The 25,936-nt window shown below is 46.9% G+C and overlaps 1 protein-coding gene across 1 annotated transcript in view; it reads right to left on the minus strand.

The window, feature by feature from the left end:
- Positions 1-25,602, minus strand: part of LOC138643504 (zinc finger protein 585A-like) — a 62,513-nt gene extending 36,911 nt beyond the window's left edge. The window contains exons 1-5 of the mRNA XM_069732402.1: positions 25,393-25,602; positions 23,300-23,459; positions 18,551-18,724; positions 18,354-18,477; positions 15,575-16,649 (exon numbers count right to left, since the gene is read on the minus strand). Of these exons, the coding sequence (XP_069588503.1) occupies positions 15,575-16,649; positions 18,354-18,477; positions 18,551-18,724; positions 23,300-23,377 (1,451 nt within the window). The 5' untranslated portion in view covers positions 23,378-23,459; positions 25,393-25,602. The remainder of the gene's footprint in view (positions 1-15,574; positions 16,650-18,353; positions 18,478-18,550; positions 18,725-23,299; positions 23,460-25,392) is intronic.
- Positions 25,603-25,936: the final 334 nt, after the last annotated feature.

Genomic DNA, 25,936 nt, shown 5'->3' on the forward strand with positions numbered 1-25,936 from the left:
TCCCTCAACCGTCATTCCTATTTGATTACTGGGCATCAAAATTAGACACCTGGCCAGAATTGGCAGAATATGCATTGCAGGAGCTTGCTTGCCCGGCAGCTAGTGTCCTATCAGAAAGAGTATTCAGTGCTGCAGGTTCAATACTAACTGAAAAAAGGATTCGTCTGGCTACCCAAAATGTAGATGATCTAACCTTCATTAAAATGAACCACAACTGGATTTCGAAATCTTTTGCCCCACCTTGCCCGGCTGACACCTAGCTTTCCTATGTAAAGGTCTTGCCTGTGGACTATTCTGAACGACTTTTCCAATCTCGTAATTTGCAGCACCTGATTGTCCAGCATCCGACATGTTAACACCTCCCTAAATGGCCAAAGTCCCCACACAGGGCCGTGGTATCGCCACTTGGCGCCAGCACCCGTGAGAGTACTGTTTGTCTGAAGAGGTGGGTGTGCCCGCTTTTGGTCGACGGCACTGCCACTGGGTCCCTCATAGTACAATAAAGTGTCTCTGGCGGTGGTGGCGCGCACCCAACGTCAGACACACCGTTGTAATATGAGGGACCCTGGGCCTGTACCGCCGGCCACTAGAGAGTTCACCCACCCAGCTCAAACAGTGCTCTACCACTTGCAAAATTTTCTCTCACAGCTCCACCAATGTTTAGTCTATGCGCTGACATCCTTCAATGCCTGGCACTGTCAATACCATTGTATTGACATTTTTGTTATGTTAGGCCTTCGAAGCCTGTCTGCGGTCCCTCCTTCCACTAGGCCTCCACTGACCTGTCTACTGCTGCCCGTGTTCCCCTGGAACCAATTGTAAATTGCCTACAGCCAGCCCAATTTATTATGTTAGGGCTTCGAAGCCTGTCTGCGGTCCCTCCTTCCACTAGGCCACCACTGACCTGTCTACTGCTGCCCGTGTTCCCTTGTAACCAATTGTAAATTGCCTACAGCCAGCCCATTTTATTATGTTAGGGCTTCGAAGCCTGTCTGCGGTCCCTCCTTCCACTACTACTACTACACTGACCAGGCCACTGCTGCCCGTGTTCCCCTGGAACCAATTTTAAATTGCCTACAGCCAGCCAAATTTATTATGTTAGTGCTTCGAAGCCTGTCTGCGGTCCCTCCTTCCACTAGGCCTCCACTGACCTGTCTACTGCTGCCCGTGTTCCCCTGGAACCAATTGTAAATTGCCTACAGCCAGCCCAATTTATTATGTTAGTGCTTCGAAGCCTGTCTGCGGTCCCTCCTTCCACTAGGCCTCCACTGACCTGTCTACTGCTGTCCGTGTTCCCCTGGAACCAATTGTAAATTGCCTACATCCCAATTTTTGTTATGTTAGGCCTTTGAAGCCTGTCTGCGGCCCATTCTTTCCACTACTACTACACTGACCAGGCCACTGCTGCCCGTGTTCCCCTGGAACCAATTTTTAATTGCCTACAGCCAGCCCAATTTATTATGTTAGGCCTTCGAAGCCTGTCTGCGGTCCCTCCTTCCACTAGGCCTCCACTGACCTGTCTACTGCTGCCCGTGTACCCCTTGAACCAACATCAGAAAATAAAAAAATAAGTATTTTGCTTATAAAAAAGAAAATACTGGAGAGATATCAATTGCAGACATTTTAAAATTAAAAACAAACACATACAACAAAAATCTGGTACAGTACTAAAAATGGCCACCAGCTACAATAACTTTCTCCTGCAAGTAGTTAACTGAAAGTTTTTTTAAATTTAAAACACAGATATGGCATCCACCGAGTGTTGTCCTGTCGCGTCTTCTTTATATTATTGCCAAGAAGATGCAAAACAATGAAAATAATAAAATCATTATTTACCAAAAAAAATAGAATAAGTCAAAACCACATTGCAAATAAACATTCATTACAAATAAAGAAGCAGGGCGCGTCCGAGGGTGAGTATATACCTAATAAGAATATAATCACCCTCGGACGCGCCCTGCTTCTTTCCAACAGCCTTCCTTCCTAAGAATCAGCCCTTCCGTGGTGTAGAGAGAGGGTGTGTTACACTCCAAGGTGTTCCCCAGGTTGCCTTTCCTGAGCTTCGATCTTCCGGCTCTCGTTTAGTAGTTGTCGGAAACTACACTGCATTAGGCCTACAAATTGGGTATGGGGTGTAGAGAGATGGTGTGTTACACTCCAAGGTGTTCTCCAGGTTGCCTTTTCTGAGCTTCGATCTTCATGCTCTCGTTTAGTAGTTGTCGGAAACTACACTGCATTAGGCCTACAAATTGGGTATGGGGTGGAGAGAGAGGGTGTGTTACACTCCAAGGTGTTCCCCAGGTTGCCTTTCCTGAGCTTCGATCTTCAGGCTCTCGTTAAATTGTGGTTAAATGGAACAACTGTATTTGGCGTACTAGTTGGTTTGGGGCCTACTAACAGTGTCTGCCGCTCCTTGCTGTTCTCCTGGTTTCCTGTCCTGAAATTCCATTTTCAGGCGCTCGTTAAGTAGTTGTTAATGTTAGACTGCATTTGGCCTACTAGTTGGGTTGGGGCCTACTATCGGTGTCTGCCACTCCTTGCTGTTCTCCTGGTTTCCTGTCCTGAAATTCCGTTTTCAGGCGCTCGTTAAGTAGTTGTTAATGTTAGACTGCATTTGGCCTACTAGTTGGGTTGGGGCCTACTATCGGTGTCTGCCACTCCTTGCTGTTCTCCTCCACTGAACAAAGCTGTGCCGCCTGTTTACTACGGTTGCCAATTTTGAACTGCATTTCGACTACTTACTGATTTGGGCCTACTCTCTGTGTCAGCCTCTCATTCCAGTTGTCCTCCACTGCAATGCCCCCTGGTTAGTCCTGTGTTACCAATTTTGAACTGCATTTAGCCAACTTTATTCTTTGGGCCTATATCTGTGTTTCCTCCTCATCCTGCCCATTGCCCAGCCAGTGATAGATGAGTCTGCTGGTACATTGACCCATAACGCAACATTTCCCGTGCACGCTACACTGCAAGATTGTGACCCTGCTGAAAGTCAGTTCCCCCTTCCCGCATACCATACCACCTTACACGGGGACAAAGAGGAAGGTGAAGATGAAAGTGCAGGTTCCTTCATCAGGTGGGGGGAGGAATACTAGTTGGCGACGTCACTGGCACAGGGCCTCTCATAGTACGCAAAAGTGTTGCTGCCGGTGGGAGGCGCCCCCGCCGTGCAAACACACCGCTGTACTTTGAGGGGCCCTGTGCCAGTGCCAATGCCAACAAGTGGGCCCCCCCTGCTTGCTCAGGTTCACAGCACTTGCAAAGTTGAAATACTTACCTCTCCCTGCTCCACTGCCGTGACGTGGTCCAGATTTACTGGGCCCACTAATTACTTGAACCAGCCCTACCCACCACAACTTTAGCCAAATGACCCCCAATTTCAAATGCCTTCCAATTATTATAAGGTTAATTACGCTTGACAAGCTTCATTAAGAAGAATGGATGGTTTTGACATTAAAATGGGCACTCTAGGTGTTTTCCTGGCCCCCACTCACTGCCGACTATGCTGCCCCATTGACTTGCATTGGGTTTCGTGTTTCGGTAGATCCCAACTTTACGTCATAATCGGCCGATTTCACTCGACCCGACTTTTGAGATAGTCGGGTTTCGCGAAACCCGGCTCGACTCTAAAAAGGTCAAGGTCGCTCAACTCTAGTGGGGACATGTAGAGTGGGGACATGTAGAGAGGGGACATGTAGAGAGGGGACATGTAGAGAGGGGACATGTAGAGTGGGGACATGTAGAGTGGGGACATGTAGAGAGGGAACATGTAGAGAGGGAACATGTAGAGAGGGGACATGTAGAGAGGGGACATGTAGAGAGGGGACATGTAGAGAGGGGACATGTAGAGTGGACATGTAGAGAGGGAACATGTAGAGAGGTGACATGTAGAGAGGTGACATGTAGAGAGGGGACATGTAGAGTGGGGACATGTAGAGTGGGGACATGTAGAGTGGGGACATGTAGAGTGGGGACATGTAGAGAGGACATGTAGAGAGGGGACATGTAGAGTGGGGACATGTAGAGTGGGGACATGTAGAGAGGGGACATGTAGAGAGGGGACATGTAGAGTGGGGACATGTAGAGTGGGGACATGTAGAGTGGGGACATGTAGAGAGGGGACATGTAGAGAGGACATGTAGAGAGGGGACATGTAGAGTGGGGACATGTAGAGTGGGGACATGTAGAGAGGGGACATGTAGAGAGGGAACATGTAGAGAGGGGACATGTAGAGAGGGAACATGTAGAGTGGGGACATGTAGAGAGGACATGTAACATAGTAACATAGTTAGTAAGGCCGAAAAAAGACATTTGTCCATCCAGTTCAGCCTATATTCCATCATAATAAATCCCCAGATCTACGTCCTTCTACAGAACCTAATAATTGTATGATACAATATTGTTCTGCTCCAGGAAGACATCCAGGCCTCTCTTGAACCCCTCGACTGAGTTCGCCATCACCACCTCCTCAGGCAAGCAATTCCAGATTCTCACTGCCCTAACAGTAAAGAATCCTCTTCTATGTTGGTGGAAAAACCTTCTCTCCTCCAGACGCAAAGAATGCCCCCTTGTGCCCGTCACCTTCCTTGGTATAAACAGATCCTCAGCGAGATATTTGTATTGTCCCCTTATATACTTATACATGGTTATTAGATCGCCCCTCAGTCGTCTTTTTTCTAGACTAAATAATCCTAATTTCGCTAATCTATCTGGGTATTGTAGTTCTCCCATCCCCTTTATTAATTTTGTTGCCCTCCTTTGTACTCTCTCTAGTTCCATTATATCCTTCCTGAGCACCGGTGCCCAAAACTGGACACAGTACTCCATGTGCGGTCTAACTAGGGATTTGTACAGAGGCAGTATAATGCTCTCATCATGTGTATCCAGACCTCTTTTAATGCACCCCATGATCCTGTTTGCCTTGGCAGCTGCTGCCTGGCACTGGCTGCTCCAGGTAAGTTTATCATTAACTAGGATCCCCAAGTCCTTCTCCCTGTCAGATTTACCCAGTGGTTTCCCGTTCAGTGTGTAATGGTGATATTGATTCCCTCTTCCCATGTGTATAACCTTACATTTATCATTGTTAAACCTCATCTGCCACCTTTCAGCCCACCCAAGTTTCCAACTTATCCAGATCCATCTGTAGCAGAATACTATCTTCTCTTGTATTAACTGCTTTACATAGTTTTGTATCATCTGCAAATATCGATATTTTACTGTGTAAACCTTCTACCAGATCATCAATGAATATGTTGAAGAGAACAGGTCCCAATACTGACCCCTGCGGTACCCCACTGGTCACAGCGACCCAGTTAGAGACTATACCATTTATAACCACCCTCTGCTTTCTATCACTAAGCCAGTTACTAACCCATTTACACACATTTTCCCCCAGACCAAGCATTCTCATTTTGTGTACCAACCTCTTGTGCGGCACGGTATCAAACGCTTTGGAAAAATCGAGATATACCACGTCCAATGACTCACCGTGGTCCAGTCTATAGCTTACCTCTTCATAAAAACTGATTAGATTGGTTTGACAGGAGCGATTTCTCATAAACCCATGCTGATATGGAGTTAAACAGTTATTCTCATTGAGATAATCCAGAATAACATCCCTCAGAAACCCTTCAAATATTTTACCAACAATAGAGGTTAGACTTACTGGCCTATAATTTCCAGGTTCACTTTTAGAGCCCTTTTTGAATATTGGCACCACATTTGCTATGCGCCAGTCCTGCGGAACAGACCCTGTCGCTATAGAGTCACTAAAAATAAGAAATAATGGTTTATCTATTACATTACTTAGTTCTCTTAGTACTCGTGGGTGTATGCCATCCGGACCCGGAGATTTATCTATTTTAATCTTATTTAGCCGGTTTCGCACCTCTTCTTGGGTTAGATTGGTGACCCTTAATATAGGGTTTTCATTGTTTCTTGGGATTTCACCTAGCATTTCATTTTCCACCGTGAATACCGTGGAGAAGAAGGTGTTTAATATGTTAGCTTTTTCCTCGTCATCTACAACCATTCTTTCCTCACTATTTTTTAAGGGGCCTACATTTTCAGTTTTTATTCTTTTACTATTGATATAGTTGAAGAACAGTTTGGGATTAGTTTTACTCTCCTTAGCAATGTGCTTCTCTGTTTCCTTTTTGGCAGCTTTAATTAGTTTTTTAGATAAAGTATTTTTCTCCCTATAGTTTTTTAGAGCTTCAATGGTGCCATCCTGCTTTAGTAGTGCAAATGCTTTCTTTTTACTGTTAATTGCCTGTCTTACTTCTTTGTTTAGCCACATTGGGTTTTTCCTATTTCTAGTCCTTTTATTCCCACAAGGTATAAACCGCTTACACTGCCTATTTAGGATGTTCTTAAACATTTCCCATTTATCTGTATTCTTATTTCTGAGGATATTGTCCCAGTCTACCAGATTAAGGGCATCTCTAAGCTGTTCAAACTTTGCCTTCCTAAAGTTCAATGTTTTTGTGACTCCCTGACAAGTCCCCCTAGTGAAAGACAGGTGAAAGTGCACAATATTGTGTTCGCTATTTCCTAAATGCCCGACCACCTGCAGATTTGTTATTCTGTCAGGTCTATTAGATAGTATTAGGTCTAAAAGTGCTGCTCCTCTGGTTGGATTCTGCACCAATTGTGAAAGATAATTTTTCTTGGTTATTAGCAGAAACCTGTTGCCTTTATGGGTTTCACAGGTTTCTGTTTCCCAGTTAATATCCGGGTAGTTAAAGTCCCCCATAACCAGGACCTCATTATGGGTTGCAGCTTCATCTATCTGCTTTAGAAGTAGACTTTCCATGCTTTCTGTTATATTTGGGGGTTTGTAACAGACCCCAATGAGAATTTTGTTACCATTTTTCCCTCCATGAATTTCAACCCATATGGACTCGACATCCTCATTCCCTTCGCTAATATCCTCCCTTAAAGTGGACTTTAGACAAGACTTTACATAGAGACAAACCCCTCCTCCTCTCCGATTTTTACGATCCTTTCTAAACAGACTGTAACCCTGTAAGTTAACTGCCCAGTCATAGCTTTCATCTAACCATGTCTCGGTTATTCCCACTATGTCAAAGTTACCTGTAGATATTTCTGCTTCTAGTTCTTCCATCTTGTTTGTCAGGCTTCTGGCGTTTGCGAGCATGCAGTTTAGAGGATTTTGTTTTGTTCCAATCTCCTCACTGTGGATTGTTTTAGAAATGTTCTTACCTCCCTTCTGAGTATGTTTTCCTGGGTCGTCTTTGTTCGAGTCTAATGTTTTTCTTCCCGTCCCCTCTTCTTCTAGTTTAACGCCCTCCTGATGAGTGTAGCGAGTCTTCTGGCGAATGTGTGTTTCCCAGGTTTGTTGAGGTGTAGTCCGTCTCTGGCGAGGAGTCCATCATACCAGTAATTCACACCGTGGTCCAGGAATCCAAATCCTTGTTGTCTGCACCATCGTCTTAGCCAGTTGTTTGCATCAAGGATCCTGTTCCATCTCCTGGTGCCATGCCCGTCTACTGGAAGGATAGAAGAAAAAACTACCTGTGCATCCAGTTCCTTTACTTTCTTCCCCAACTCTTCAAAGTCCTTGCAGATTGTCGGTAGGTCCTTCCTTGCCGTGTCATTGGTGCCAACATGTATCAGAAGAAATGGGTGGACGTCCTTGGAGCTGAAGAGCTTTGGTATCCTATCGGTCACATCCTTGATCATCGCACCTGGAAGGCAGCATACTTCTCTTGCAGTTATGTCCGGTCTGCAGATGGCTGCTTCGGTGCCTCTCAGTAGTGAGTCTCCCACCACCACCACTCTTCGTTGCTTCTTGGCTGTACTTTTTGCTGTCACTTGTTGCTGTGTGCCCTTTTCTTTTTTATTTGCTGGTATTGCTTCATTCTTAGGTGTGCCATCTTCATCCTCTACAAAGATTTGATATCGGTTCTTCAGTTGTGTGGTTGGTGATTTCTCCATGGTCTTCTTGCTTCTTTTGGTCACATGCTTCCACTCATCTGCTTTTGGAGGTTCTCTGACACTTTTTGCACCTTCTGTGACCAGTAGAGATGCTTCTGTTCTGTCTAGAAAGTCTTCATTCTCTTTGATGAGTTTCAAAGTTGCTATTCTTTCTTCCAGACCCCGCACCTTTTCTTCTAAAAGGGCCACTAGTCTACACTTCTGACAGGTGAAATTGGATTCTTCTTCTGGTCGATCTGTGAACATGTAGCACATGCTGCAGCTCACCATGTAGGTTGTCACATCTGCCATGTTGCTCCTAGATCCTGCTGACTTGCTGTGTGTTTTCCTTCTTGTGTAATCTACTCAGCCAAGCTCTCTTGCAATAATGTCCTACAGGCAAAAATTTGCGCGCCGTAAGGCAAATTAGCCTCCTGAAGCTTGAATCCCTGGTTTGGTGATGCTTTCGAAGCAGCTGGTCCCGGCTGTACCCAACGATCTTCTAGCTTAGGGAGACTTCGCTTCTCCCAGAAGGCACCTGGAATATGCAAATTAGCCTCCTGAAGCTTGAATCCCTGGTTTGGTGATGCTTTCGAAGCAGCTGGTCCCGGCTGTACCCAACGATCTTCTAGCTTAGGGAGACTTCGCTTCTCCCAGAAGGCACCTGGAATATGCAAATTAGCCTCCTGAAGCTTGAATCCCTGGTTTGGTGATGCTTTCGAAGCAGCTGGTCCCGGCTGTACCCAACGATCTTCTAGCTTAGGGAGACTTCGCTTCTCCCAGAAGGCACCTGGAATATGCAAATTAGCCTCCTGAAGCTTGAATCCCTGGTTGAATCCCAAGGTTTTGTAGAGAGGGGACATGTAGAGAGGGGACATGTAGAGAGGGAACATGTAGAGAGGGGACATGTAGAGAGGTGACATGTAGAGTGGGGACATGTAGAGTGGGGACATGTAGAGAGGGGACATGTAGAGAGGGGACATGTAGAGTGGGGACATGTAGAGTGGGGACATGTAGAGAGGACATGTAGAGTGGGGACATGTAGAGTGGGGACATGTAGAGAGGGGACATGTAGAGAGGGGACATGTAGAGTGGGGACATGTAGAGAGGGGACATGTAGAGTGGGGACATGTAGAGAGGGGACATGTAGAGTGGGGACATGTAGAGAGGTGACATGTAGAGAGGACATGTAGAGAGGGGACATGTAGAGTGGGGACATGTAGAGAGGGGACATGTAGAGAGGGGACATGTAGAGTGGGGACATGTAGAGAGGGGACATGTAGAGAGGGAACATGTAGAGTGGGGACATGTAGAGAGGGGACATGTAGAGAGGGGACATGTAGAGTGGGGACATGTAGAGAGGGGACATGTAGAGCGGGGACATGCAGAGAGGGGACATGTAGAGTGGGGACATGTAGAGAGGGGACATGCAGAGAGGGGACATGTAGAGAGGGAATATGAAAAGTGGAGACATGTAGCATAGGGACATGAAGAGTGGGAACAGCTCATAGAGCTTTCATCAGGTGTATCGAGCTGTGTGGCTGGTAGGAGGATTTACATGTGGAGCTGTTTCTTCCATGGAACGTCTCCTCTTTGCTCTATTTCTCCAATCACTATAGACACGCTACACGTTCCCACTCTACAAGTTCCCACAATTCATGTCCTCACTCTACATGTCCCCTCTCTTCATGCCCCCAAGCTACATGTTCCCACTCTACACGTCCCCACGCTACACGTCCCCACGCTACATGTTCCCCCACTCTACATGTTCCCCCACTCTACATGTTCCCCCACTCTACATGTTCTGTGTGCATTGGCAGAGTTCTGTGACATGCTGGGGATCTGTGTGCGGTGATGGGGATCTGTGCCTTGGTGGGGATCTGTGTTCGGTAGCAGGGTTCTGTGTGGTGGTGGGGATCTGTATGGAAGGAAAAAGTGTGGTTATAAAAAGGAGCACAAGCAACTGGGTTAACCGCAGCCTGGAAAGGATTGTTAAGAAAAGTCCATTCAATAATGTGGTGGAGATTGACAAGGAGCGGACTGCTGCTGGAGTCTTCACACAGATGTATCCAGACAGAGCCTCCACACAGATGTATCCAGAACATGGGCTACAAGTGTCACATTCCTTGTGTCAGCCGCTCATGACCAATAGACAACGCCAGAAGCGTCTTACCTGGGCCAAGGAGAAAAGAACTGGACTGTTGCTCAGTGGTCCAAGGTGTTTTCAGATGAAAGTAAATTTTGCATTTCGTATTGAAATCAAGGTTCCAGAGTCTGGAGGAAGAGTGGAGGCCACAATCCAAGCTGCTGGAGGTCTAGTGTGAAGTCTCCACAATCAGTGATGGTTTGGGGAGCCATGTCATCTGCTGGTGTAGGTCCACGGGGTTTTATCAAGACCAAAGTCAGCGCAGCCGTCTACCAGGACATTTTAGAGCACTTCACGCTTCCCTCTGCCAACAAGCTTTTTGGAGATGGAAATGTCATTCTCCAGCAGGACTTGGCCCCTGTCCACACGGCCAAAAGTACCAATACCTGGTGTAAAAACAACAGTATCACTGGGCTTCATTGGCAGCAAACTCTACTGACCTTAACCCCATTGTCACGATTCAACTGACAAGTGACCTGGGACCAGGGGGCACCTTTCCTGACCCTAACACTGGACTTGTCTCCATCAGGGACACCAATGGTTGGTGATTACACAGGAGCTGCCGGCAGCATCTCTGGACTTGTCTCCATCATTGACGTCATTGGTCAGTGATTACACAGGAGCTGTCGGCAGCATCTTTGGACTTGTCTCCATCATTGACGTCATTGGTCAGTGATTACACAGGAGCTGTTGGCAGCATCTCTGGACTTGTCTCCATCATTGACGTCATTGGTCAGTGATTACACAGGAGCTGTCAGCAGCGGATCCTGATGATTTGTATAATCTGCAGCAGAACCTTCCTCAGGCAACATTCATGACCTCAGTGACAGCAGCCGAGGCTATAAGTGCCGAGATCTCTACATGTTACACTCGATATTGTTCACTAACTCTTTTTCATTTTTTGTCAACAAAACTTAGAATTTTTTTGTTACAGACCTATTATCTCTTGAAATCACTCTGTGGAACGTATATGTCAGAAACTATACAAAATAGATAACATTTTAAAAACTGAGCTCATCAAGTTTGTTAACCCTTCAGCTTCATCACTGAAATTAATGCAAAGTGGAATAAAAATTAAATTTGATCAACTAAACTTTTGCATTAACTTTAAATTGTTCATCTTCAGAATGGACGAGGGAAAATGCAGTGAAAACATCTAACACAATCTCGCCCAAACAAGGCGATACCCTACATGTGGCTGGAATCTGGCAAACAGTGCGGCATGGAATGGAAGGAGCGCTAGGATTCTGGAATAGATTGCTGGTGCCAGGTCGCAGATCCAGAAACCCCCCCCCCAGAAGTGACCCATTATGGACGCTCCATCACTCCAGTAACACACTACGTATGCCAGTGTGGCGCTACCCTCCGTTCTCAGACACTACTGTGCGGGAACATGAGGGCTGAGGACGGAAGGAGCAGTTTATCTTCTGGGGTGTACATTTTCTTGGAGTAGTTTGCGGGTGCCATTTGCACAACCCCTGAGCTGCCAGAAACACAGAAATCGCTGAAAAGTGACCCATTCTCCAAGTTACATGTGGGAGCAGTGATGGTTTTGAGCTCCCCTGTGTTTTTTAGGAATTAATGTCCAGTGGATTTGCAGGGAGAACTTTGCAAATCTGCCCTTCTCTTGCCTCAGACATTGTGCGCAGCTTGTGCTTCTAGAGATCTCATGCTTCTGGAGATCTTGTGCTTCTGGAGATCTCGTGTATTTGGAGATTCGCGCCCCATAAAATGTTAAACCGGATTTCCAGGACTTTTATAATTCATGACCTCAGTGCGAAGTCAGAGGTGGTCCAGCACCGCAACGATCAGCTGAAAGCTGCTCCAGACAAGGCCCAAACTAAGCAATGTATGGGAGGACACGGCAGCCCCGCACATTGGTGGCCACTGCCACATACTGTAGTACATTCACTTCCATGGGAGACCACGTGCAGCACTCGTCTGCGGCCAATAAGCAATGTATGAAGTTGTTGTGTTCTGCCCGAACATCATTCAGTTCCGGATGCTGCTGGAGCAGTTTTCAGCTGACCGCCAGGTGTGACGGCAGTCGGACCCCCACCACTTCATGTCGATGACCGTTTACTTTAACGTGAGAAATAATAGAGCACAACAGCTGGATCAGGATGCACTAGACAGATGTAGCAGAGCGGAGTGTGTCATCAACTCCACACCATCTACATCTTGTGGCGCACAGCAGACTGTATATATGTATAGCACTAATAGTTCCCTTTAGCACAGCTCCCATGATGTCTGTTGTGAGTTCTGTGGCAGAGCTCCCTCCTGTGGTCACAAGTGGTACTTCGGCTGATTCTGTCTGTGAGCTTCCGTTGGTGGAGGAGAGTGGTACTGCGGCTTCGGAGTTTCCTTCCTCAGGTGATGTGGTGAAGTCATTAGGCGCTGTTCTATTTAACTCCACCTGGTGCTTTGCTCCTGGCCTCCAGGCAATGTTCTAGTGTGGGTCTAGCTTCCTCCTGGATCGTTCCTGTGGCCTGCTGCTCTGCATAAGCTAAGTTTGCTTGTGTTATTTTTGTTTGCTGTTTTTTTCCTGTCCAGCTTGCGTTATTGATTTTTTCTTGCTTGCTGGAAGCTCTGGGACGCAGAGGGAGCACCTCCGTGCCGTTAGTCGGTACGGAGGGTCTTTTTGCCCCCTCTGCGTGGTTGTTGGTAGGGTTTTGTGTTGACCGCAAAGTTACCTTTCCTATCCTCGGTCTGTTCAGAAAGTCGGGCCTCACTTTGCTAAATCTATTTCATCTCTACGTTTGTCTTTTCATCTCCACTCACAGTCATTATATGTGGGGGGCTGCCTTTTCCTTTGGGGTGTTTCTCTGAGGCAAGGTAGGCTTATTTTCTATCTTCAGGTTAGCTAGTTTCTCAGGCTGTGCCGAGATGCATAGGGAGCGTTAGGCGCAATCCACGGCTGCCTCTAGTGTGGTTGGTGAGGATTAGGGATTGCGGTCAGCAGAGTTCCCACGTCTCAGAGCTCGTCCTATGTTTTTGGGGTATTGTCAGGTCACTGTATGTGCTCTGAACTTCAATGTCCATTGTGGTTCTGAATTACCTAATCATGACAGATGTCCCAGTCTGTGTAGCAGGCCCCACACTTTGCTCTGCATATTACTTTTTAGCTCCAGTGACATCAGGACGACAGGATAACGCAGGGATAGCTGAGCATAGTATAGGTACGAGCTCAGCAGAGGAGCGTCCGGCAGATTGAACGGTCTGCTAATTCTCCTGAGCTTTACTGATCAGATAGGTCAGTGTCTGCAAGGAGAGAAAGCATTGCTTGGCCATGTAACATGAACACTGCTGTCAGTTGACGAGGGGAGGCGCAGCTTTCTGAGCGCTCTCCCACATCACAGCATTGCGGGTCTGGCACTGCGGGAGCCGGGTGGGGATAGACGCCTTCTAACTATAGCACACAAGCACTTTTCAGCAAGTTTTGTTTCTTGCTAAAAAGTGCATCTTATCATCCAAAATATACTGCAGTTGTTATTTTTTGGGAGCGATGTTGTTGTTCCAGAGCTTTTGAGCTAATAATGTGTAAAATGTTTTGTCAGCATGAACTCACTAGAGGACCATGTGTTTAGTGCCTCCTAGTCAACTCGCTCTGTGAAAACTAAAAAAAATAAATCCCTCATAAAATAATTAGTGACAAAATATCTTAGTTATATTTTTTTCCTGCTTTTTTTTTTTTTTAATAGTTGGACAAGTTTTGTGGTATTAGACCAGTGATCGGACCAGTGAAAGCGGAAACAAGTAGAAAAGAGGTCATCAATATCAGAAGGCAGGTGGGTGTCTGAAACCTGGAACCTCCAGTTGCCATTTTTTGGTAGGCGAATGTAGGCAATTACAGGTCAGTTCGATGTGTAGTCGCCACTTCTGGTACTGAGGCTCCGATTATAAAAAAAAAAAAAAGACAAGAGGTGATCTGCTGTACCCGGCCATGGCCACTACATTTTCAACAGAGCTTTGTTCATTGATAACATCTGGCCACAAGAGCTATTACCAGTTGACTCAAAGGGCCGCCATGTGTCAGACCCCGAACAATCTGATATTGATGACCTATTTTTGGAAATCAATGCTCAACGCACCCTGATACAGCTCGGCTCAATGTGAACCTTGAACCATGATACGGACCCTGAACTTTTCAGTAAACCCACTAAATGGCTCAAAAAAAAAAAAAAAAAAGATGGAAAGTTTTCGAATGACAAAGCTCGGTTCTAACCCCTGTCACGATGCTCGGAGAAAAGTATTTGAGAGATTGGCGCTTTCTGACGTTTTGGATCTACTGTGAGGCAGTGACTCATGTCACAGGTAGGGGTCGCTGTCTTCTCCCCAGGTTGTGTATGCAGACGGATGAAGTCCATAGGTGTGCATGGGAGTTACGGATTTCTGACTCGGGTTTTCCATGTGGCTGAAGGCCACAGGTTTGTGTGTGTTAAAAGCCCTGCAGTAAGAGGTATGGGTGTGTCAGGTGTACGTCAGTGTCAGTCTGGTGTGTGCTGGTGTGCAGAGCAGAGGCCTGCAGAGCGCTGGCTGAGTGCATGGAAGCACAGTCCAGAAGAGCCAGCACCCAGGGCAGCCGAATAGCCTGGCACCCAGAGCGTATACAGCGATGCAAGATATCCATGGTACTGGTCTCAGAGGCGGATATCCTGTGCCCGAAGGTGGATGTCCTGTGCCCGAAAGAGACAGATGTGGACAGTCCTGTGCCCGGAGGTGGATATCCTGTGCCCGAAAGAGGACTAGCATGTGTAATGATTGCAAACAGGTGGATATGGTGCCCGGCTGCTATCTGGAGGATACCCTGGGCTGTGTACGGCTTTGTGAGTAAAGAGACTGTAAAAGTCTGTGATACAGTGATGCAGGACACCCACGGGAACTAGGCGGAGGGGGCTGGCGTGTGTAGTGTCTGCAACATATGAGGATGTATGGAGACTGTCATATGGCGTGTGGTCGCCCAGGGAAACTGAACAAGGCAAGTCTGGCCCGTTTAGGGATTGTAAATCTAAATCCATAAGATTTATATTGCTGTGAACTAAACACTGATAATATACCCTGAAGTTATATGCATTTGTGTGAATTGGACTTTAATGCTGTGAGGAAACACATTAAGAGACTTTTGTGTTGGAACTTTGTGGGTCACTGCCTCTTCACTACGTACGGTGCTACTACAATCTTACCATACCCTTCCTTTATCTTAAATCCAATAATGATGCGGCATAATGAGCGGAACACAAAAGGGAGAAAGAAGCTTTTAAACAAGGTTTTCACTCGACGGTAGAAATTTCATTAGTGTTAATTTTAAGAACCCTACTAAACACTGTAGGGTGTTTAGTACATCCAAGCTAATTCCACCCCAAAAATAATATTAATGCCTGTTTAAACAGTCTTTGAAGAACCTTTAAGTTTATGGATTTTTCTATGACTTCTCTGATAAGGTTCGAAATTTGATTTCCATGTAATACATTTTCCACATAACATCAAAGCTGCTTCTCTCCTGTGTGACTTCTCTCGTGTTTAACAAGACTTGATTTACCGGCAAAACATTTTTTACATACAGAACATGAATACGGCTTCTCCCCTCTGTGTTTTCTCTCGTGTATAACAAGATTCTGTCTACCTGTGAAGCATTTTCCACATTCTGAACACGAATACGGCTTCTCTCCTGTATGAATTCTCTGGTGTCTAACAAGATCTGATTTTTTTGGAAAGCGTTTCCCACAATGTGAACATGAATATGGCTTCTCTCCTGTGTGAATTTTTTGATGTGTAAAAAGACTTGCGTTATCTGTAAAGCACCTCCCACATACTGGACATGAATACGGCTTCTCTCCTCTGTGAATTCTGTCATGTATAACAAGATTTGCTTTACCTGTAAAGCATTTCCCACAGAGTGAACATGAATATGGCTTCTCTCCTGTGTGAGTTCTCTTATGTTTAACAAGAGTTGATTTATACCTAAAACTTTTTCCACATACTGTACATAGAAATGGCTTCACTTCTTTGTGAATTTTCTGATGAGTTATGAGACTTGATCTATCCGTAAAGCGTTTCCCACATTCTGGACATGAAAACGGCTTCTCTCCGGTGTGAATTCTCTCATGTGTAATAAGATTTGCTTTTTCTGTAAAGCATTTCCCACATACGGAGCATGAATACGGCCGCTCTCCTGTGTGGATTCTCTCATGTCTAACAAGGTGCGATTTAGTTCTAAACCTTTTCCCGCAATCTGAACAAGAATACGGCTTCTCTCCTGTGTGGATTCTCTCATGTCTAACAAGGTGTGCTTTATTTCTAAAACTTTTCCAGCAATCTGAACAAGAATACGGCTTCTCTCCTGTGTGAATTTTCTGATGATTAGCAAGAATATATTTTGTTGTAAAATATTTCCCGCATTGTAAACATGGATACGGCTTCTTTCCTGTATGCCTTCTTTCACGTATACCAAGGGTTGATTTATGGGGAAACAATTTCCCATGCTGTGAATAGGAATATCTTCCCGAGGAGTGCTGAGTAATAGCTTCATCTTCATCTTCTAATTTATAAGATTTCTTACTGGGATTTTCTGTTCAGATAATAAAATGGATTTTATTATTTTTTTCCAAACACAAAGTAAGCACATTTATAACCTTCCTATTAAAGCAGGGAGTCATTGCTGACCGAGGATGGACACTATCGAACACTCGACTAGCTGACCTGATGTTACAGTCACACTGTGATACAACATTGGGAGGCACAAGACCAAGATTCCAATAAGTTCCCGTTTAGCCCAAACCTTGGATACTCAATTAGAATGTGTGTCCGATACGGTTTTAACTTCCCCTCAAATGTAAAGTCTGAATACACCTTGGGCCAGGTCGATTAAAATCACACTCTCCTTTGGTTGTGTTAAGAGTTAACCCAACAATATAACTTCTTTTGTGAGCAGTCAACTAGCAATGAACGGCACAATTAGGATAAATAATGGTGGCGTGGAATACGGAAAATAATTGTTGATCTAGCTACGGAGTGGAACTGTACCCGTGCACCCAAACCAGACGGGAGTGCTGTGTATCTGAACCCTCCTACGGTGGTAGTCTGCCACGCAGAGAGAAGCAGCAGGTACTGGCCCCGGCTTCATCTATGCAATTAATTAAACTAATAGTTTAGTGCAGCATTAAAGTGGAACCTCACCCTGAAGAGGACCCATCACGCCTTAGAAAACTGTACGAGCTAGGAAGAGACAAACATATAGCCATTTCTCTAATGAGTCTTCCTCCCTGTATTATCTCAGACCATGGAGTACAATTTATCTCAAAATTCTAGAGGGAGCTATCCATTTGACTTCTCTGCTTACCATAAACAACAAAGTAATGGACAAACCAAGAGGAACAATCAATCCAAATAACATTATCTTAACATATAGGTTTGAGAAAAGCATCTTTAATTAAACACATGGCTGTGGGGTAGGTATAAAAAAGACCGACTCCGACAACACAAAATTTGGGAAAGTTATAAAATGTCCTATAAATGTCTGTTCTGTTCCTGATCTTAGGATCTTGGCTTTTAGTGGAGATGAATCTGTGCTGCACTTTATGCACATGCTCAGTAGTGACCGGGGGTGTGGAGTCGGAAGTCAGGGAAATTGTGGCATCGAAGATTTGGCTTACCGACTCCACAGCCCTGATTATAGGGTAGCTATACTTTTAGGTGTGCATGCATTAAAGCACTAATTCCGGCCATCGTTTGACCAGTATTCTGCATTTTCAACAGTTTTTCCCTCGGCAAGCACAATGCCATGTCTGACTTTGCAATTTACGTCTCCCTCTCCTCACCATAGAATATAATAGGTGTAATCTGGCACCTCACTTTATTAGTATGTCTTCTTGAGCAAGATGGAGCTGTTTTTTTTTTTTTTTTTTGCAGAATGAATGATAAATTCAAAAAGCAAAGGGGAAAGGAAGTGGCTGATAAGTGGAGAAAGAAGATGTATTCTCTGATAAAATACAAAGATTCTAATATATATTAGCTTCTACTAATGATTTATGCAAAGTTTGGTGACTGTATAGAGGGCACTCGGGAGCTGAGCTCCCTACACACGTGGCTGATGTCGGCTCTATTACCTAGCAGCGGCTGTTAACCATTTAGATGCTGCAGTTAATGCAGCACAGACAGAGATGAAGTCGCCTCACCCAAAGGGTTTTTAGGATCCACCTCTTCAGGAGAGACAAAGCAGGCTTCAGTATGGATGCCATCCCTGGCCAACAGTAATGATCAAGCATCTCCTTACCTGGTGATGTGCGGGGCTGGTCGTCCTCCATCATGACGTCCTCATACAGATCCTTGTGTCCTTCTAGATACTCCCACTCCTCCATGGAGAAATAGACGGTGACATCCTGACACCTTACAGGAACCTGACACATACAATGATACCATCATTACCCAGAATCCTCCAGTGCCGCTACCGTATAATGTCCCAGCAGTCACCTCTCCGGTCAGCAGCTCAATGATCTTGTTGGTCAGTTCTAGGATCTTTTTATTGCTCCTCTCATGTACTGGGGAGTGCGGGGGAGGATCCTTGATGAGGCTCCGCCCTCCTGACTCATTGAGACGACTGCCGGGAGTCACACAGTCACTTGTCTTCTTCACTATTGTATAATCCTGTGTGTGGAGACATTATTGTTATAGACACCATATAAAGGTGATGTCCCATAATAGAGGGCTACAATCTGCCTCCTTCCACCCAATCTTCCCCTATCAACCTACAATCTAGTAATATAAACATCTCCGCTACCCTGACATTGTGGAGGATGTCCACCACCGCTCTAGATGGAGACCTAATCTCCTTAATTCCGCACCATCATACTATGTTTGGTGATTAAACTTCTTGCCTTAGAAAAAATCTGAACGAGGGAATCGACAGCCGCCATCAAATCCGACAGCTTGTGTAGGACACGGAGGAGCCGCCCGCCCACTACCAAGCCGGGAAAGGAGAAAAGTCCGTCGAGTTCTATTGATCCTGTACAGTCGATACCAAGCTCCTGCCATCAGCTCCTCATTCCTGGTTGTTAACCTGTAATTTCCTACTAGTTGCTGATGTTTGTGCCATATAAAGATTATCATTCAGAGGACGGCAAACTTTCATGACCGACAAACCCAATTTTCTTCGACATAAAAGGAAAACAAATTTCTGACTTTAAACTTGTTGCTGTACAACAAGGTCAACCATCAGCACTCAGACAAAGGATGCACGCTCCAAAATCCAAGGATCCAATCGGACAAAAACGTATATAAAGAAGAAAAGGCAGCATACTTGACAAAGGCCAACCAGGCCGAAACGTTGTATTTTTCACTATGGCGGAATAAAGGACTTATTTTTGGATTATCATCACCTGGTATGGATGCTGCCTTTTCTTCTTTAAACTTGTTGCTGTCACTTGGTGCTACGCCCCCTGAGGAAGGAGATCATCCGAAACGTGCGTCGGGGTGAGTGCGCGGACCCCGGGAACCCGTATACCTACACCGCTGTTAAGGTAATGTTTATCCCATCGGCTACTAATCTGTCCCTTAGTGCAGGGGTCCCCAACTCCAGTCCTCAAGGCCCACCAACAGGTCATGTTTTCAGGATTTCCTTTGCATTGCACAGGTGATGCAATTATTACCTGGGCAAGACTAAGGAAATCCTGAAAACATGACATGTTGGTGGGCCTTGAGGACTGGAGTTGGGGACCCCTGCCTTAGTGGATGTAATTACATGTATGACCGCATCGCCTTTGGGTTATTTATCTGATAACGTTGCCTCCATGAGTTACATTTTTTTCTTATGGGTAGTTATAATCACTATCTACAGATTTCTCCCCCTGATTAATTTGTACAATGGGGAGGGGTAAATGTACCTTGCCTGCAATATTGTTGATGTGATTGGTGGTTCCCTGGTTCTTTGCACTACTGCCACAGTTGCCGGGTTTCACAGTATCTGCACATTTGTGGTGCACCTCTCTTCTTACCTGCTACATATCTTGTTTAAATAAAGAATTTTTCTACTTTTATACTTCTAGACTATATGTCCGTTTATTTCTGGCTTGATTGCCTCTGTGTTTCGTATCATTAGTTTAGGCCGTGGCAGTTTTGTGAAGCACAGCACTCAATAACCAGTGCAGACTCACGCCATCGGCCAGTAACAACGCGTGAGGCTGTGAAGCAACACTATCGGCACCAGTCACCCGGCTATTAATCTATTAAGCTATCAATCACAGCAGCAAGATGTTACCTCTGGCAGAGACACCATCATCAGTGCTCAGCCCACTCATTGCAACAGTTCATTTGGAGGAGGAGGAGGAACTAGCAGGGTTTGAGGTGGAAGACAAGGAGTTTTCACATGCACAGCTAGGAAATTTGGCTGACAAGGAGAGAGATGATGCGGACGCTGTTGGCTATGACCAAACATGACAGTGCAGGGCGGAGAATGAAACAACGGGGCCCTTATTCACACTGGTGGCAATGGCACGCTGCATGCTTGGCTGCTTACACGGTAACCTGCACACTGTTAGTATCACGCAAAGGAATGACTGTTACATAGCCATGCTGTTAGACCCTCATTACAAAAACAAAATGGGGGGATTTTTTCCTGCTTCTGATGCAGAGGCATGAGCTTATTACCAGGAAAGGCTCACTTATGAGGTTCTCGAAGCTTTCACCGAGCAGACACCTGCTGGATGCACATACGGCAGGGAGGCTCCTCTCCACCGCTACAAGTGGCAAAAGCCGCAGCAGCCAACACAACGGAAATCAGAGCATGAACCAGAAGTTTATAGTCACTGAGCCAACCTGACGCACAACATGAAATGGTGCAGCCGTACATGGACCTTTCTCTAGCACAAATTGACCCCAGGGACCTCTGGGTCAGAAGAATAGACTAATGGCAGGAAATGGCCTAGTTTGCTATTAGTGTTCTATGTTATCCACTCCATTGCACTGGGATTAGATCTGCCATTATTGACAATGGAGACTGGCAATTTATAACTGGCAAATTAATGCCACTGCGCGACTGTTCATCATGTTCCATACTGTACTGTTACCAGTGCGATTGCCCATACACAGCCGACATCTCCTGCCTGTCCATTTTGTCCAAAACTAAACTGCTGTCACTTCCGGCCTCACTACATAGCAGCACATCTCCTGCCTGTCCATGTTCCATACTGTACTGCTACCACTGTCACTACACAGCTGCACATCTCCTGCCTGTCCATCATGTTCCATACTGTACTGATATCACTGTCACTACACAGCTGCACATCTCCTGCCTGTCCATCATGTTCCATACTGTACTGATATCACTGTCACTACACAGCTGCACATCTCCTGCCTGTCCATCATGTTCCATACTGCACTGCTACCATTGTCACTACACAGCTACACATCTCCTGTGTGTCCGTCATGTTCCATACTGTACTGCTGCTACCACTGTCACTACACAGCTGCACATCTCCTGCCTGTCCATCATGTTCCATACTGCACTGCTGCTACCACTGTCACTACACAGCTGCACATCTCCTGCCTGTCCATCATGTTCCATACTGTACTGCTGCTACCACTGTCACTACACAGCTGCACATCTCCTGCCTGTCCATCATGTTCCATACTGTACTGCTACCACTGTCACTACACAGCTGCACATCTCCTGCCTGTCCATCATGTTCCATACTGTACTGCTGCTACCACTGTCACTACACAGCTGCACATCTCCTGCCTGTCCATGTTCCATACTGTACTGCTGCTACCACTGTCACTACACAGCTGCACATTTCCTGCCTGTCCGTCATGTTCCATACCGCACTGCTACCACTGTCACTACAGAGCTGCACATCTCCTGCCTGTCCATCATGTTCCATACTGCACAGCTGCTACCACTGTCACTACACAGCTGCACATCTCCTGCCTGTCCATCATGTTCCATACTGCACTGCCATATATACTGATGACACTGACATTACTAAGGACAATCTTACATTATGGAGCACTTCATTCATGCAGAATCGAACCGGAAATGCTTTCCAGGACATTTGCTCATCTCTATTCCTGATCCTACTGAACTCAGGAATTCATCATGACAACTTTCTGGAGCAGCAAGCTATGTATTCTCACTACTCTTACAGTGAAGAATTACCGTATGTACTCGAGTATAAGGCTTCTTTCACACTAGCGTCGGCCCGAAGCGCGTTGTGAAAGTAGTGCCCGACGTGGGCAGCGGAAGCAGTTTTACAACGCTTCCGCTGCCCCATTGTAATGTCCGGGGAGGAGGGGGCAGACACGACGTGCAAAAAAAGTTACATGTTTGTCATTGTTCTGACAATGTTGCGCTGCGGTCTGATGCATGTGCATCGCATATTGTATGTTTTTATGGTTCCTTGCTGCATGCCAGTGAATATGCCCTATTCAAAGATGGCCGCGGTTGTTCGTGCATGCGCAGTTGCGTCGTTCCGGTCTTCGGCTTTTGCGGTGTCTTGTGGGGCGGATCACATGGGGCCCCGTGTGTTTCCGGTCCCGCAGGTCGGATGCAGGAGGATGCGACGCGCCAGGGAGCGCGATCACCCCTAGTTCCGGGCAAAAAGGTATTTAATCTGTGCCCCCCATCATCGGGCACACCCCCTGAGGAAGGTAGTCGCCAAAACGCGCGTTGGGGTGGACGGGATTGGTGTGCACGGGCATTGTGACTCTCCATCGTGGTATGTACTTTATCTCTCTCACATATATATATATACACATAGTCACATGTATTGATGACAGGCGTCTTTACATTGTTGCATGACGCAATTGTGTATTTAATACGGACTTTCTGCAGTCATTGTCCATGATTATGTAAGTGCACCCTAATCTGGTCCCTTTTTGATGTGAGTGCGGGCTTGTGTAGGGGATTTGTTTGCCTTCCATGCTGCATACCTGTGTTTTATGTGTATTTCTTAATAAAGTTTTTGTATATTTGCATTAATTGGACGTTTTTTTTGACTGCTTTTTTGGTGCTCTTAATTTATTCTATGTATATGTGCAGTTGTCCATATAGGGTCCTAGTCTGCCTTAGTGAATATGATGGCTATACTAAAATGACAGTAACTAAGACAGACCATGTATTCCATTGATTTTAGGACACTGGATGGCTCCTGATACTGACAATTACGTATAATTCCCTTTCCTAGGATTCACTTTATATAATAAAGGCAGCAATATAGAAAGGTTTACCTCTCCGGTCAACAGGTAGATCATCTCCATGGTGAAGTTTAGTAATCTTTTGGTGATCTCATTCTGTTCCTTGTCCATCCTTTGTGGGTCAATCAGAAGGACTTTTGGACGGGAAAATGAGAAAACGGAATGAACCGGAGGGATCTAGTCCTGCAGGAACCTTTATGGAAAAAGGAGAGGCCCCGATTCACAGAGAGGACAACATCATTTGTGAAATGCAGAACCGCGCTTACTGAGCAGAGGAAAACAGGCTGTTGGGGGGTTTCACATGATGGATTAAATGAGCATTTCCAACATATCCACGGGCTAGGTCAGAATTGCCTCATGACTCCAACTCTGGGACCAGAACTTACTTGGTTACTGGGATTCTCCACCCCAACAGGCGAGGCAGCCAATGGGGAGATGTCCAAGCCCAAGTGTGGCTAATGGAGACATGCCTGCCACGGTACAAGAAGCCAGAAACCGGGGACTGATATTTCTGAAAAACTGCAGACAATATGCCCCGGTGCATCTAACGTGCACACAATGTGACGGCTTCACTGAGCCAGGTGGACGCAAAGACCGGCCTGAGGGCCACACCACCACCAGCCTCAATGACTGACAGGCATCCAAGGATAACGCCAGCCCAAGTCTACCTTGGGAGAAGACCACTTGGTTCACCGAGCTTACAAAGTACATACATCTGTTCAGATGCAGGGGAATGAGAAATACCTGGCAGGGTGCGTCCGCCCCTCAGAGTGAAGATCAAAGTCAGAATCTTTACAAAAGACAGAGCTTCTAGATCTACGAGAGGAGAAAACCCCTCAGGTAGCGAAAAGTCAACGACCCTTGATCAGGGGCATCGACCAGACTGTCAAAATGAGGCAATCACCATAACAACCAATATGGAGTTCTGGCCAAGATGAAGGTTAAATCAAAAACCTCCACAACCAGAAAAGGCCTCGTCTTCTTCAGGTATCACAGGAAGAGAAATGACAAAGGATGCAGTGAAGGAGAGGAGCAGCCATTGTCACTGAGGTTCTAGAGGGTGACTGGTTTGTTAGACGTCCCAGGAAGCCCCACACGGCACAGGACTATGATAAGGTCAGTCACGACTAGTGACAATGTGCGCATAGTCCAGCTCAGAGGGGTCAGGACTTGGGAGGAGGCAGGACAATGAGTTACAGTCTGGAGTCAGCCAGACAGGGGGCAGTTGGTTATAGCACCTGTTACAAGCAAAAACAGTTCACTAAAGAGCCGGAACAGGACGCCTCGCTCCCGAGATCTGACAGATCAAGATGAAGGAATAAAACCATCCAGGAAAAGAGGTAAATTCCCTAATATAATATTCCAGGAGGTAAATCATCCCCTGATGCTCAAGGCGAGGGGGACGGAAGAGGGGGCGGCGAGGGGGACGGAAGAGGGGGCGGCGAGGGGGACGGAAGAGGGGGCGGCGAGGGGGACGGAAGAGGGGGCGGCGAGGGGGACGGACAGAGGGCGGCGAGGGGGTCGGAAAGAGGGCGGCGAGGGGGACGGAAGTGGGGGAGGCGAGGGGGACGGAAGAGGGGGCGGCGAGGGGGACGGACAGAGGGCGGCGAGGGGGACGGACAGAGGGCGGCGAGGGGGTCGGAAAGAGGGCGGCGAGGGGGTCGGAAAGAGGGCGGCGAGGGGGTCGGAAAGAGGGCGGCGAGGGGGTCGGAAAGAGGGCGGCGAGGGGGACGGAAAGAGGGCGGCGAGGGGGACGGAAAGAGGGCGGCGAGGGGGACGGAAGGTGGGCGGCGAGGGGGACGGAAGGAGGGCGGCGAGGGGGAAGGAAAGAGGGCGGCAAGGGGGAAGGAAAGAGGGCGGCGAGGGCGACGGAAAGAGGGCGGCGAGGGGGAAGGAAAGAGGGCGACGAGGGGGACAGAAGGAGGGCGGCGAGTGGGACGGAAGGAGGGCGGCAAGGGGGACGGAAGGAGGGTGGTGAGGGGGACGGAAGCAGGGTGGCTGAGGCCGGCGAGGGGGAGCAGCGAGGGGGATGGAAGGAAACACAAGGTACCGGTGGGGAGGCAAGAGGGAGTGTGGGGGTGAGAAGTGGTGAAACATCTCACAGACCGATGCTCTGGATAACACACCTCGCTGCTTCGGCCGCACTCTTGGGGAGGTTTCTCCAGATTTGGAGTTCTGGCCCTCGTTCCCCCTTTTCCCGCCAGAGCTGCACTCTCCTTCCTCTCTCCTCCCCGGGGCTCTATGGTCCTATCACCTTCATCATTGCCGGGGGCGGCACAGCGTCACGTGATGCGGGAGATTCCTCTGCAGTTTGTTCTTTTACCTCCTGCAGCTGTGCAGCGGAAGTACAGAAGGACCTGCAGTGACGTCATTAACGCGCGACGCGTGTGGGCGGGGTCTAGCTGTGAAGCGTTTAATAGATCGCGGCTACAGGACCTGAGATGATGTCACCAGCGTGTGACCAGTCACGTGGGTGGGCGGAGCGCAGCTACAGGTTACTGAGGAGGCGGGGAATGCTGAGACTTGTAGTGTATATAACCTGGATACGATGGGAGTCATTGTCCTCCTGATACATCTCTGCTTAATATCCGCTGGTGTCATAGCCCATAATAACAGCCTGGACACGCTGGGACTTGTGGTTCCTTCCTTACCTCCTGACTAGCTGGGCAT

The sequence above is a fragment of the Ranitomeya imitator genome, chromosome 6 (genome assembly GCF_032444005.1).
Source record: "Ranitomeya imitator isolate aRanImi1 chromosome 6, aRanImi1.pri, whole genome shotgun sequence".
NCBI lineage: Eukaryota > Metazoa > Chordata > Amphibia > Anura > Dendrobatidae > Ranitomeya > Ranitomeya imitator.